The sequence below is a fragment of the Aquarana catesbeiana genome, linkage group LG07 (assembly GCF_042186555.1).
Source record: "Aquarana catesbeiana isolate 2022-GZ linkage group LG07, ASM4218655v1, whole genome shotgun sequence".
In the NCBI taxonomy this organism is placed as follows: domain Eukaryota; kingdom Metazoa; phylum Chordata; class Amphibia; order Anura; family Ranidae; genus Aquarana; species Aquarana catesbeiana.
Genome location: NC_133330.1, coordinates 80,438,566 through 80,451,087, shown reverse-complemented (window position 1 = coordinate 80,451,087; position 12,522 = coordinate 80,438,566). Strand labels below are relative to the sequence as shown.

Here is a 12,522-nt window from a genome sequence, read left to right as displayed (position 1 = left end):
ACTATTTATGGACACAGTGGGGGAAATTTAATAAAACTGGTGCACACAGAATCTGGTGCAGCTGTGCCTAGTAACCAATCAGCTTCTAACTTCAGCTCTTTGTATTAAGCTTTGACAATAAAACCCGGAAGCTGATTGGTTACTATGCAGAGCTGCACCAGATTGTGTGTGCACCACTTTTAGGTAATCTCCTACTACAGCAGTTAAATATTTAAAGTGGGATTTAATCTGCAGTGCAAGAATGTACATTAAAGCTTATTGGTTGCCATGCACCCCTGCTTCAGTTTACATTCCCCACCCCCACTGACTGTACACACTACAGGTCAGGTGATTTGTCCTAGAGGAGTTGCCGTTGTCACATGACAGCTTCAGGTCACATGACAGCTGCACACCCGGAAGTAGCCCTGTTGACAGGCTGCAGAGGAGACAGAGGGAGAGCACTGAGTGAGCTGTTATGAGACAGAGCCTGTGAGTGGAGCTAATAGACCGGTAATTACACATTTCTCCCTCCATCTCTCATCCTCTGCTGGGGGCTTATCTCAGCGTCGTGTATTCTGCTTTAGTCCCCTCAGAGGCAGCTCACTTGTCACCCTCCACTTATTGTGGGACTACAAGTGCAGAAGGACCTGCACAGCTTGTAGTTCCACTCCAGCTAGGAAGTGACAGATTGCCCAGATCCTTCGTGCTTCCCACACACACTGCAATCTGATTGGAAGATTTCAAGTTTCAGTAGACTTGTAGATGTTTTACACATGGTAATGATTTTGGTCAGATCAGAATTTCCATTTGGTTTGAGGCCTCATACACACAGGCTTATGAAAATAAGCAGCATTTTTTCTACCAGAGTTTGACAGAAAAATCCTTCAAATGTTACGATATGTACGTATTTACATGTGTAAGCTTTAAAACGGAGGTCCGCCTGAAAAAAAATAAAATAAAAGTCAGCAGCTACAAATACTGGGGTGCCGGGTGGAGGCACCGGTATTCTGACGAGAGGTGACCCCCCCCCCCCCCATCGGATAGTGTCCGCCCTGTACTGCGCAGGTGCAGCGCTTGCGCAGTACGGAGGACAAAGGAGACGCCGAAAGTCTCTGAAGAAGAACAGCTGATCATGAGGTTTACACGGCGCCTGCGCAATTAATATTACATTCTGTCACACGCTCCCGATGCTCGGAGGGGGTGGATTTGTGAAATGGGCGGATGTTTGTGGGGCGTGTGAAGGGTGGGTTTAGCAATGTTTATGAGCGGGTTTGCTGGACCTATTTAACCACCTAACACAAACAATTTGCCAGAGTATCAGTGCAGAATCGCCCCAGCTGTGTGCATTCTGTAGGCACACTGCCCCTTACAAAGTTGTACGAGCATCGGGAGCGTGTGACAGAATGTGGTATTAAGTGCGCATACGCCATGTAGACCTCACGATCAGCTGTTGATTTTCGGAGTCTCCTCAGCACCTGCGCACTACAGGGCGGACACTATCCGATGGTCTCCTCAGCGCCTGCGCACTACAGGGCGGGCACTATCCGATAGGGGACTATTTTTGATAGGACACCGGCATCTTCAGTAAGGTAGTGAAGCCTTCCCTACTGTGCATGCGCGAGTCGCAATGCGCATTCTGAGTGGTCCCTGCTGTGTTCTGGGACCTGTGTGTCTCCCAGAAGACAGCGGGGAGGGGGGCGGACATGGCGTGGATCGCCGCGGATACTGCGGCGATCTTTAGCTGGAAGTGGGAACAAATACTTGGATTAGACAAGTATCTGCTCCCCTCTCCCCCCTGAAAGGTGCCAAATGTGACACCGGAGGGGGGGAGGAACCAGGTAAGCAGAAGTTCCATTTATGGGTGGAACTCCGCTTTAAATGCATTCTACTGGCTAGAATTATTAATTTATTCTGGCCATAGGAATACATTTATACGCATACTCGTGTTTATGTGTGTATGCACGTCTGCTCAAAATCTCCTCCTTAGAGCCTTTGGTGTGTTTTTTTTTAATTAATTTTTTTATGCCTGTAAACACCTAAGTGTGCATGGCCAATAACATAAAGGGGCTTTTCCAGGCATAAAAAAAAATGTCAAAAGCCTGTATAAGCAGAATTTTTTACAGGATAAGTTCACCTTTTGAAGAAAAAAAAAAAAATAGTAGTGCGCATTTTTTTGCAGGTAAAAAAATGTGCATTTAGGCTGAGTTTACACTGATGTGATTTAGATGCGGGTTTCCCTACATCTAGTTCGCATGACAGGAGAGTGTGCACGGTCTCAATGGAGCCAGTTCACATGTCTCCGGGGCGGCCGCATTGAAGAAGGGTCCTTGCGTGTCTTTGGTTCCGAATCAGATGCAAATTCAGGCAGAAATTCGGACCTGATTCGGTGTACAAGGACGCACCGGACCCCCTGTTGTGACCCGCCGCAGCGAGTGTGAACCGAGCCCTTCATACGAATTCATACATAAATTATTATTATTATTATACAGGATTTATATAGCGCCAACAGTTTGCGCGGCGCTTTACAACATGGAGGCAGACAGTACTCTTACAATACAAATCAATACAGGAGGGATCAGAGGGCCCTGCTCGTTAGAGCTTACAATCTAGAAGCTTAAGCTAAACTGTTCTATCACAAAATATTAAAAATGTCAATGTTATGTGTTCCCTTCTGCTTTCCTTGCAGTAAATTGTTACCTAGTAATGGCATCTGAAACACAACACGGAGGTGACCAGCTGGCTTCTGGCGCCACCAAGCTTCAGTTTGTTCCCTTCTCTAGCGCTCTTGATGCTGGATTTTGGCATGAGCTCACTCAGAAAAAACTCAATGAATACCGACTAGATGAATCAGCCAAGGCCATCAAGGGTCATTATTACAACGGTAAGAATGTGTTTTGAATTTTTCATGATTATACTAAAATGTCAGTTATAGTGATGTAATTCTAATGCTGGCCTTGCCCTGCTGTTATCTGCTTGCAGCAGACCAAGACTAATTGTTTTGGTATAAGGGCTCATGCACAGAGGTGTAATATTTTACATAGGATCTTGCTACCGAAATCTTGTCTGTACACACTTATGCAAATATATTGGCCCTATTGGTTGCTAGGAACACAGGCAGATCTTGCCAACTAGCATTCTTCATTACTTAGGATGCATGCACCATTTAGGGCCAACATATCAAATAAATTGTGTGTTATTAGGTTGATTACACATTGGTGATATTTAAATTTCGGCCCTGAGCAGACCAGTTGAGGTACATTTGTGCTGGTATGTTTTATGTATGTAAATATTAACACAAATGTTCACATACATACAGCGTTAAATTTGGTCCACACACAGGTCCACTGACACAGATTTTCCTTTTTTTGATTTAAAGTGTTACTAAACCCAGGACCCTGCATTCACTATATCTGGTCACCAACCATACACAGGACATGGAAATGCAATTATTTTAGTAAATATAAACTGCAAAATACCCTTTCTCAGCAGTATATAGCAGTCTTGTGACTTCTATAAGTGCCTGGTTAAAGCTTGTAGGAGGTGTTTTCATACTGCGCTGGCTGACCTATCAGGATGCAGGACCCCTGACCCTCTGTCTGGACAGTCCTGATTGGCCCTGTGCTGATCACATGCACTCTCCCAAGAAAAAAAAAAACTCTAACAATACACACCAAACTGAGCATGTGCAGCCTGACTCCAGTAATGCCGCGTACACACGATCGGAAATTCCGCCAGCAAAACTCCAATGAGAGCTATTTGTCGGAAAATGCGACCGTGTGTACGCTCCATTGGTCTTTTGATGGTGGAATTCCAGCCAGCAAAAGATTGGGAGCATGTTCTCTATTTTTCGGTCGGGAAAAGTTCCTAACCGAAAATGCGATCGTCTATACTAATTCCGACTCGCAAAAATTCCTACGCATGTTCGGAAACAATTCGACGCATGCTTGGAAGCATTGAACTTCATTTTCTCGGCTCGTTGTAGTGTTGTACGTCACCGCGTTCTTGACGGTCGAAAGTTCAGAGAACTTTTGTGTGACCGTGTGTATGCAAGGCAAGCTTGAGCGGAATTCCGTCGGAAAAACCATCTAAGTTTTTTCCGACGGAAAGTCCGCTTGTGTGTACGGGGCATTAGTCTGTCTTATCTGGACATGTTTTGGAGACCATGCATGAAAGGGAGGATCTGTGCATACAGGATCAAACAGTCTTTTTACACAGTGCAGAGGATTAAACCCTTAGGTTCCACAGTGAGTATAACAAGCATGCATTACTGCATATACAGACTTATTTTACTGTTGTGGGTTTAGTAACACTTTAACAGGGCTAAGTCACACAATGTGCGGTGTCAGACATTTTACTGCATTGTAGAACAGAGGAAACAATTGTTTCCTATGTGTGCCATTCACACTGCAACGCAGCATAGGGCTCTTCTGCAGCACGCTGCAATAAAATGGAAAAATGCTGCTTTTTTTTTTTTCAGCGCACTATGCTGAATCGCAGTGTACAGTAGCGCAGAGCATCACGCTGCGGTACATTAACTAAATTAAGTGTACGTTTTGTACACTTCAAGTAAAGTTTGTACAAAACAAATAAAAAACAAAAGGTAGCCGTGTGATGCGCTGAACCGCGTACCACACTGCCCCCTACCACAGCTGGGAAAGCACTCCTGCAGTGCTTCGTTCCCATGTAAATTCCTGCTGTGCGGCCCGATTCCAAATGGGCCACAGACAGGGACCAGGATGTGGCTCGGTGGTTGGGGACCTCTGTGTTTTTGTTTTGAAAGTCTGTTACTGTGGTTAGTCCTTGGATATATGTGGTAATCTGTCATATTTGCTCACTGCATACGCAGGCTGTGCTTTATGTTGCTACACATTTGTCTTCCACTTAATTCACCACTATATAAGTCTACCAGTTATGTCTGACCAGTCAAATACAATGGTTTAACGGCATGGCTACATTATCTCAGAAGCTGGTGATCTGGGAGTATAAGGCATTGTAATCAAATCCAGTTAACCAGTGGCAAGCCCCCCTGCCCCATGTCACAGTGCTGGGGCCGGGATGTTGATGGCCTTATGCACTACTTTGTGGGGGTGGCAGGAGGTGGGGCAGCATAGCTGCAGGAGTGTATCTATTACAGGGAGGGCAATCTATTTATTTATTTATTTATTTTTTGTCTCAAAAGATTTGTTTTAAAGTGGAATTTAACCCATTGATTTAACAGTTTCCCAAAACTGTTACATTCAAGGCATTCCTTAAATAATAAAGCTTAGTATACAGTGCTGTATACTAATGTTTATTAACAGTTAAACACTTTGTGTTTTTTTACAGCAGCTGTATTTGGAGTATTGGTAGCGCGGGTATTATTGGTTGAATACCATGAATGATATCTGTAACCTTTACTTATGCTCTCAGATGACTGGTATTATAACTGATCACTAATTTTTTACCTCCCTCATTTACACAAATTGTTAAAAAAAAAAAAATCTAATTTTTAGTGTTCAGAATCTTTTTTTGTGTTGCAAGGTAGCAGTTCCTGGTTTGCAGCCTAGGTCAGGCACTGCTGCCTCCGGTGATTGCTACTTCACAGATATCCCAGGAGGCAGTATGTTACTAAGCCACAACTGTGTAGATGCATGTGCAGCAAATTTTTGCACGTGCACACAAATGTTGCCAGGCAGTATATTTGCAATCAACCATAAGCTATTGGCGTTTGTGCGCACATGCAGAAATCTACCATGCCTGCACAGATCCACTGCTAGTTTCTACCAGGTCCTAGATACCTGGAAGACACCAGTGACACATGCGCATATGCCAGAGTTTGTAAAATGGCGCCACAAAAGAGGGACTGGGGAAGGCAATTCATTCAATGGTTTTGTTTTATTTGAAGGTTGATATAACAGTGGTTACTCAGAATATGTGCATTGTAAACACCATAATCTGTCTTATGCTGTCATGTTGGTTTTTTCAGGGGATCCTACAGGTTTTCCAACTCGTCTTACCCTGGAATTCAGTGCCTTTGACATGTAAGTTTAGAATATCTTATCTTTTCTTTATCGTACATCCCAAGACACAGGTGGCAACATTATGATAGGGTTATGCTGCCACCTTCAGGTGCTTGAACACTGCCAAAAAGGCATCCCTTCCTAAGCTTAGCTCTCCGAGTTAGGCAAGGCTTCAGTTATTTTTTGCTAGTGTCTTAGTTGATTGTCCTGTCTGTGCAGTCTCTGCACAAAAAAATTAACCAGCCTCTCAACGGTTCCATCTGGGATTAGAAGACTAGCTTTTTCTGGATCTATTTTCCTACAGTTTTTTTATTCTCAAAAGAACAGTACCCGGACTCTGCTCTGGACACACGGGGACGTCCTGTAACATTGCCAGTTGGCACTGGACCCTGTGGAATGGGACCCTGAGCAATGATATATTGCCTTGTGGTAGGGTGCTGTACAGGTCCAGGGCAATGATCCCTAGCTGAAAGACCCTTGTGACATCGCCCGCTGAGATAGCTGAAAATTCAACTCCCCAGGGGGTCCTGCAGCTTGGACTGGTGAGTGCCCTAAGGTAGTCCTTGCTGGTACCTTTTTCTGTTGAAGCCCCCTTCCCAGACGGAACAGGAAAAAAACCTTTTGTGTCCACCGAAAATGATCTATTTTTCTGTGTAAGTGTGTTTATGCAAACTGTTACGCCACTCTGAGCACTACATAGCAGTAGTGGAGCTTTGAGGAGGTTGGCAGACTCTCAACACCAAATACAGGAGGCATAGAATTTTCTCTGCACCCGTCATGGACTTGGGGCTGCCTAGGCCGCATGCATTTGTGGCCATCTTCTATTCCCATGTGAGATCAGCACTGCGAGCTTCCATGGGACTAGAGGTTGCAGCAGGACAGCTCATTAGTGGGACTACAGGTCGCAACTGTAGCAGTTGCCTTGTGCGACTACAGGTTCCAGCAGACAGATTGCTATTGTAGCACTACAGTTCACAGCAGAGCATTTCCTTGTGGGTCTACAGGTCGCAGTAAGTATTAGGAGGCCACGCAACTTTTCCGCGGGGGAGGGGGGGGGGGCGGGCACTGGTACATTTAGTAGGGAATCTCCTTGTGTAACCAGCGCACTGGCGCATATTGACACAGTGCCCTCTTGACTAACTTGTTTTGTTGTTCCCAAATAGGATCCCTGTATGCGTGTCAGCAGGCCATGTCTTATCGATACCAAAAAGAATGGGATGTAGGAGGTGAGGGGACCCAAATACATTCTTCAGGTAGAGAGGAATTTGGGCACAGCCTGCCATGCAATGTATCCCCTGGGGGGGTCAGTATGTGCCATGCAGATCTGATTCCCTTTATCTATCTGGTATCTCTGCTATTTCTGGGGCACCTTCCTCCACTTCCTTTCTGACAAGGAAGGATATCTCATCTGCTATCATTGGGGTTCAGCAGCAACTTTCTAGAATACTTGCCAGCTTGGACCACTTGGTTACAAGTGGAAGTGTTCCACCTCTCCTCCACCCTGGGCTATTCATCAGGCTTCAGTGGTTCAAGTTTGTAGAGCTGCTAAGGGTCTTCAGTTGATACTTTCACTAAGTTTAACCAAGTGGATGTTTGAGCCATTGAGACCCTACCTTTGGTTGACATGTTGTGCAGGCTGCAGCGTGATGCTCTAACCTGTTCTGATTTAGTTTGGGGTGTCTTGGCTTGTTCCTGTGTTGTCCTCCCTTCATAGTCAGTGCTTTGGAATATGCCTGTTGTAATGAGGTTGAAGAGACCCTGTGTCCTGTAATGTATTATAAAGAATATGGGATTTTTGGTTTACCTGTAAAATCCTTTCCTTGGATTACATCAGGACACAGGGATCCCAACCCTTTGCCTTTTCTGTTTATGGCTTGCTACCAAAACTGAAGCCTTGCCTATTGGGGAGGGGTTATGCCTTGGAGGGTAATCACTTGAGGGGGCAGCATAACAATATTGTATTGGAGATGTAGATACACTGCATCCTCTGATTTTCCCCAAGAAAAGTATTTAACAGGTAAACCAAAAATCCCATTGTGTGCTTTTATTTTCAAATAGGAATGTATTGTTAATATACCGTATAAATTGACTGACCTTAGACTGTTTATTGTTGGATAGAAGACGTGTTACAAGAACATACACCTAACCTGGATTTATAGTTTGAGATCTCATTAGAAAATGAGCATGAGTCTGAGGGTTTTTTCAGATTTGGCACAGCATGATTCTAGTGCCTGCAAAACAGGCAGTGTAACACAAAACTGCTGGGATCAAGATCAAGAGGAAAAACTTTTGTATGTTTAAAAAAATTCTAACTCCTAGCACTTTTTTGTTTGTTTTTTGAGCTTAGTTTTCTTCACATAGGGAAAAGAATCTTTACTTTAAGCCATGTGACTGTAATTTTTTAATCTCATTGAATTAAAGCGTTTGCTAACCCCCCCAAAAAAAGGATCCTGCTCCTTTGAAGCATTTCATACAGCACAGTGCTTGTCCTGTGTCATTTGGCCCCCTGTAACACCTAAAAAACCTGGCTGATCCTGCCAGTTTCTACCCTCCCCTATGTAAACTGACCACGGTGTATCATGGCTGCTGAGCCCTGACACCGTGGTCAGTTTACATGCCCTTATCATCTGCAGCCTTCTCTCTGTCTCCTCTCTGCTCCTGTGTCCTCCTCCCCCCTCCCCTCCCTGCCTGTCAGCTCGTGACAGCCCTCCTCCTGCTGCTTGAATAACTCTAACATATATACACCATCAGCACTGCCTCCTATTGTAGTATCCCCCTCTGTGTGTGATTTATAAAAAATAACTGCTGTAAATACCTAATTTCAGAGCCCAGATCGCAATTACATGACCGGCCGGATCTCTCCTCCCCTCCTCCTCCCCTCCCGACATTAGCGGGGGATCTCAGCCCCTTCTGCTGCATCTGCCAGAGGAGGAAAGGAGAGATCCGGCCGGTCATGTGATCGCGATCTCAGCTCTGAAATGAGGTATTTTACAGCATTTATTTTTATAAATCGCACACAGGGGGGGACACTACAGTAGGAGACAGTGCTGATAGTGTATACAGGTTAGAATGGCTTAACCACTTTAAGTTAAAAATAACAAAATTTTTTGAAAATAATGATCCTTGCCACGGTGTGTTAACTTTGTGAATTGAGCTTATTGATCATATCATAGTTGCATAGTAAATCTGATTGAAAAAAGACACAAGTCCACCCAAAGAAAAAAAAATGTGTGAAATCAGTTCCCAACTGTAATGTCTTCAGTGCATATTTGAGAATTAAAAGGAGAGTCTAATCAGTTGATAAGGTTTTTTTTTTTTTTCCAGACACTTTCAAATGCTGAACTGTCTTTTATACCTTTTTGTTTTGTAATTCTAGGAATGCACCTACACCAGCACGCTGCTGTCCTGCAGTTGGTTGTTTATACAACACAAATACTCTGGACTCCTTCAAGTCACATGATAAGAAGGCTTTGCTGGACCAAGCCGCTAATGAGGTGATCTGCTTTTGGCTAGCTATCCAATTCAGTTTTACTTGTCTTTATCATTTAAGGGACACCGCATAATAATTTAAAAAAGGCTCCCTATTATTTTATTTACAGTAGATTCAATAGTTCATTAAGAAGAATGGAGATCTCTAATGCCGCATACACACGATCGGACTTTACGGCATACTTGGTCCGACGTACTGGATTTCGTCGAACAGTTCGATCGTGTGTGGGCTCCAGCGGACTTTGTTTTCTCAAAAGTTTGATGGACTTAGATTTGAAACATGTTTCAAATCTGTCCGACGGACTCGAGTCCGGTCGAAAAGTCAGCTCGTCTGTATGCTAGTCCGACGGACAACAACCGACGCTAGGGCAGCTATTGGCTACTGGCTGTGAACTTCCTTGCTTTTGTCCGGTCGTACGTCATCACATACGAATCCGTCGGACTTTGGTTGATTGTGTGTAGGCAAGTCCGTTCATTCGGAAAGCCCGTCGAAAAGTAAGCCGGACAAAGTCTGCCGTAAAGTCCAATCGTGTGTACGCGGCATAAGAAGCATGTAAACAGTGAATATGGAAATTATGATCTTTCTGCCTAAATGTGATGTACGGTTTAAGGTGGAATCTTGAACTTTATGTTGTTCAGGGACTCCTGCAGTGAGATATTTGATTACCTTGGAGTTTGGATTGTTCCCACTGTCTATTTGATTCACTTTAAAATATGATAAAGAAACAACAGGAATGGTGAAACCATATCATCGTGGTTCTGAAAAACATTCATGTTTTGGAACTTTAGTGCAAAGATCTTGCTACCAGAGTACCTGTTAATTAGCGCTGTCAGCCTGCAACTGGAAGTGCGTTTAGATGTGTTTAAGCCCTCGTTCACATTGAAGTTATTTGTCTTGTGATTTGACAGGTCAAATCGTATGACAAGTTGCAGCCTATTGCCGGCAATAGCACCGTTCCAATCAGTGCGATGCCGACTTTGCGGCACCTCATCAATTTGCAAAGGTAGTTCCTGCACTACTTTTGACGATTTTGGGTGTGACTTCAATAGACATCTGTGCATGAAGCCGCACAGATGTCTTTCAAATCGGACCTGAAGTCGCACTGAAATGCGGCTTTGCAATTGTGCGATTTCAGATGAAGTCGCACAATTTCAAAGCCGTGTTCAATGTGAATGAGGGCTTAAGGCGTTTTTGGGCATATTATGTTTTGACTTCTCCCTGGTGTTAGCTAGCAGAGATAAGTCATTGGTTGTTCATTCAGGACCTGGCACCCATTGGCCTCCCATCAACCAGTGACTCATCTCTGCCATCAGCCAAGGGTTTTCTCATATAGAACCCCCTCCCCAAGCATGTTGAGGGCATGTTGCCTGGTAGGGTTCGGGGGGCATGCTCCTTTCCTAGGCTGCTTGCTTGGATAAGGGATTAGTATGGTTTTAAGGGGGGGATCTCACGCGCTTTTTTTATTTTATTTTTTTATATTTTTGGCGTGGGAACCTCAAAATCTATATCCGACCTGAAGAGCCAGATATGGATTGTGGGGGAACCTCCACACTGGGTGCTGGCTCCTTACCACCAGTACAAATAAAAAAAAAAAAAAACCACATACATTCTTTATTTGATGCGTCCACATTGGAGTCTGTGGGGCGCAAAATCATGCTGCATCGCACTGAAGTGGCACTGATATCTTCCCCAAAGTCACATTGCAGTTGCAGTGCATTAATGTGAGTGCGGACCATTTAAATAAATGTGATTTCCATTGTCATGTGATTCTGTGCGACTGAAATTGCACTAGTGAGAACCAGGCCTCACTGATCCTGTGACAACCGTTTACTAATGGGGAACATCTACATCAGGGACAAAGACAGCATTTAAAAAAATCAACTTGTATATAGAAAAAACTTTGAAGATGGATTATATAATATCCCACAAACATTGTACATTTTATTACATGCATCTTAAAAACATTGTTCCAAAATGGAAACCATATCAAGCCAAAACACAAAAGCCACACACATAAACTTAAAACTTGCAATATATATGAAATATCATAAGTAGGTTTTTTCAACCAATACATATAATTGCAACTAATGTTTGGCTGATAAAGAGAAATGTATTAGCAAATTTAAAGTGTATGCGAAACCTAAACCTTTTTTTAATCTCATATTAGATAGAATGGGAAAGAATCAGAACTCTGTTTTCAGTGCTATCTGGGGTTGTGTTAGAAAGAAGTGTGCAGAAATCTGTCTGAAAATAAATTGAATGTATGGTTTAAGTAGGTCTTTATATTACATAGATTAGGCAACACTAAAGGAGATCAAAGATGTTTAAGATTGTATAGTCACATTGTAATGTGTATTGTGATCTTAAAGACTGCCCCTCCAAATTAATTTATACATGTGGTTTTATGTGAATTTATTGCCACTGAAAGGTTCCTTTTTGAACACCTAGATTATATGCATACCACGCACAATACAAAAATAAGTTTTAATGCTAAGCTGTCGCCACTTTGCAGATATGGGAAGCAATAAAGTCTGGAGCTGCTCTTCAGGAGCCTGTGCTTCTTAATAAATTTCTCCTGTTGACATTTGCGGTAAGTACTTTTATTTACATCTCATTTTTGTTCACATGCTTAAAAATTACCTTCTCTTTTAAACCCATTTTATTTTAGTGGAGGATAGTGCACACAGCCTCTGTGTAACGTTATACATTCTGCTCAATATTTCATACTGATGTCCAGCTTCCTAAAGTATTTTGTGTACTCCAACCCTCCCTGCTGCTGCCCCAATTAAGCCGGCCCAGTATTGGGGACAGTCTGGGAGGAGGGCTGAGGACAGATGGATTAGTCAGTCAAGGCTGGGTTCACACTAGTGCCAATTGGATGTGGGTTTCTATATGGTGCTGGTTCACATATCTCTGCAGCATCTCCGGTGCGATTTGCACAGGAGCCCTGTGCATCTTTTTGTCCGTTTCAGGTCCAAATTTGAGCTGAAATCGGACCTGAAACGGTGAACGAGGACACACCGGACTACTGCTGTGAACCTCTGTGGGCTCATA

At 43.5% G+C, this 12,522-nt stretch overlaps 1 protein-coding gene across 2 annotated transcripts in view; it reads left to right on the top strand.

The window, feature by feature from the left end:
* Positions 1-345: 345 nt before the first annotated feature.
* LOC141103117 (ubiquitin-like modifier-activating enzyme ATG7) overlaps positions 346-12,522 on the top strand; it is a 40,984-nt gene continuing 28,807 nt past the window's right edge. The window contains exons 1-5 of one of the 2 annotated variants that reach the window (XM_073592368.1): positions 346-489; positions 2,666-2,860; positions 5,945-5,999; positions 9,355-9,472; positions 11,981-12,058. In XM_073592368.1, the coding sequence (XP_073448469.1) occupies positions 2,683-2,860; positions 5,945-5,999; positions 9,355-9,472; positions 11,981-12,058 (429 nt within the window). In that variant the 5' untranslated portion in view covers positions 346-489; positions 2,666-2,682. The remainder of the gene's footprint in view (positions 490-2,665; positions 2,861-5,944; positions 6,000-9,354; positions 9,473-11,980; positions 12,059-12,522) is intronic. The other variant, XM_073592369.1, reaches the window with a different exon arrangement.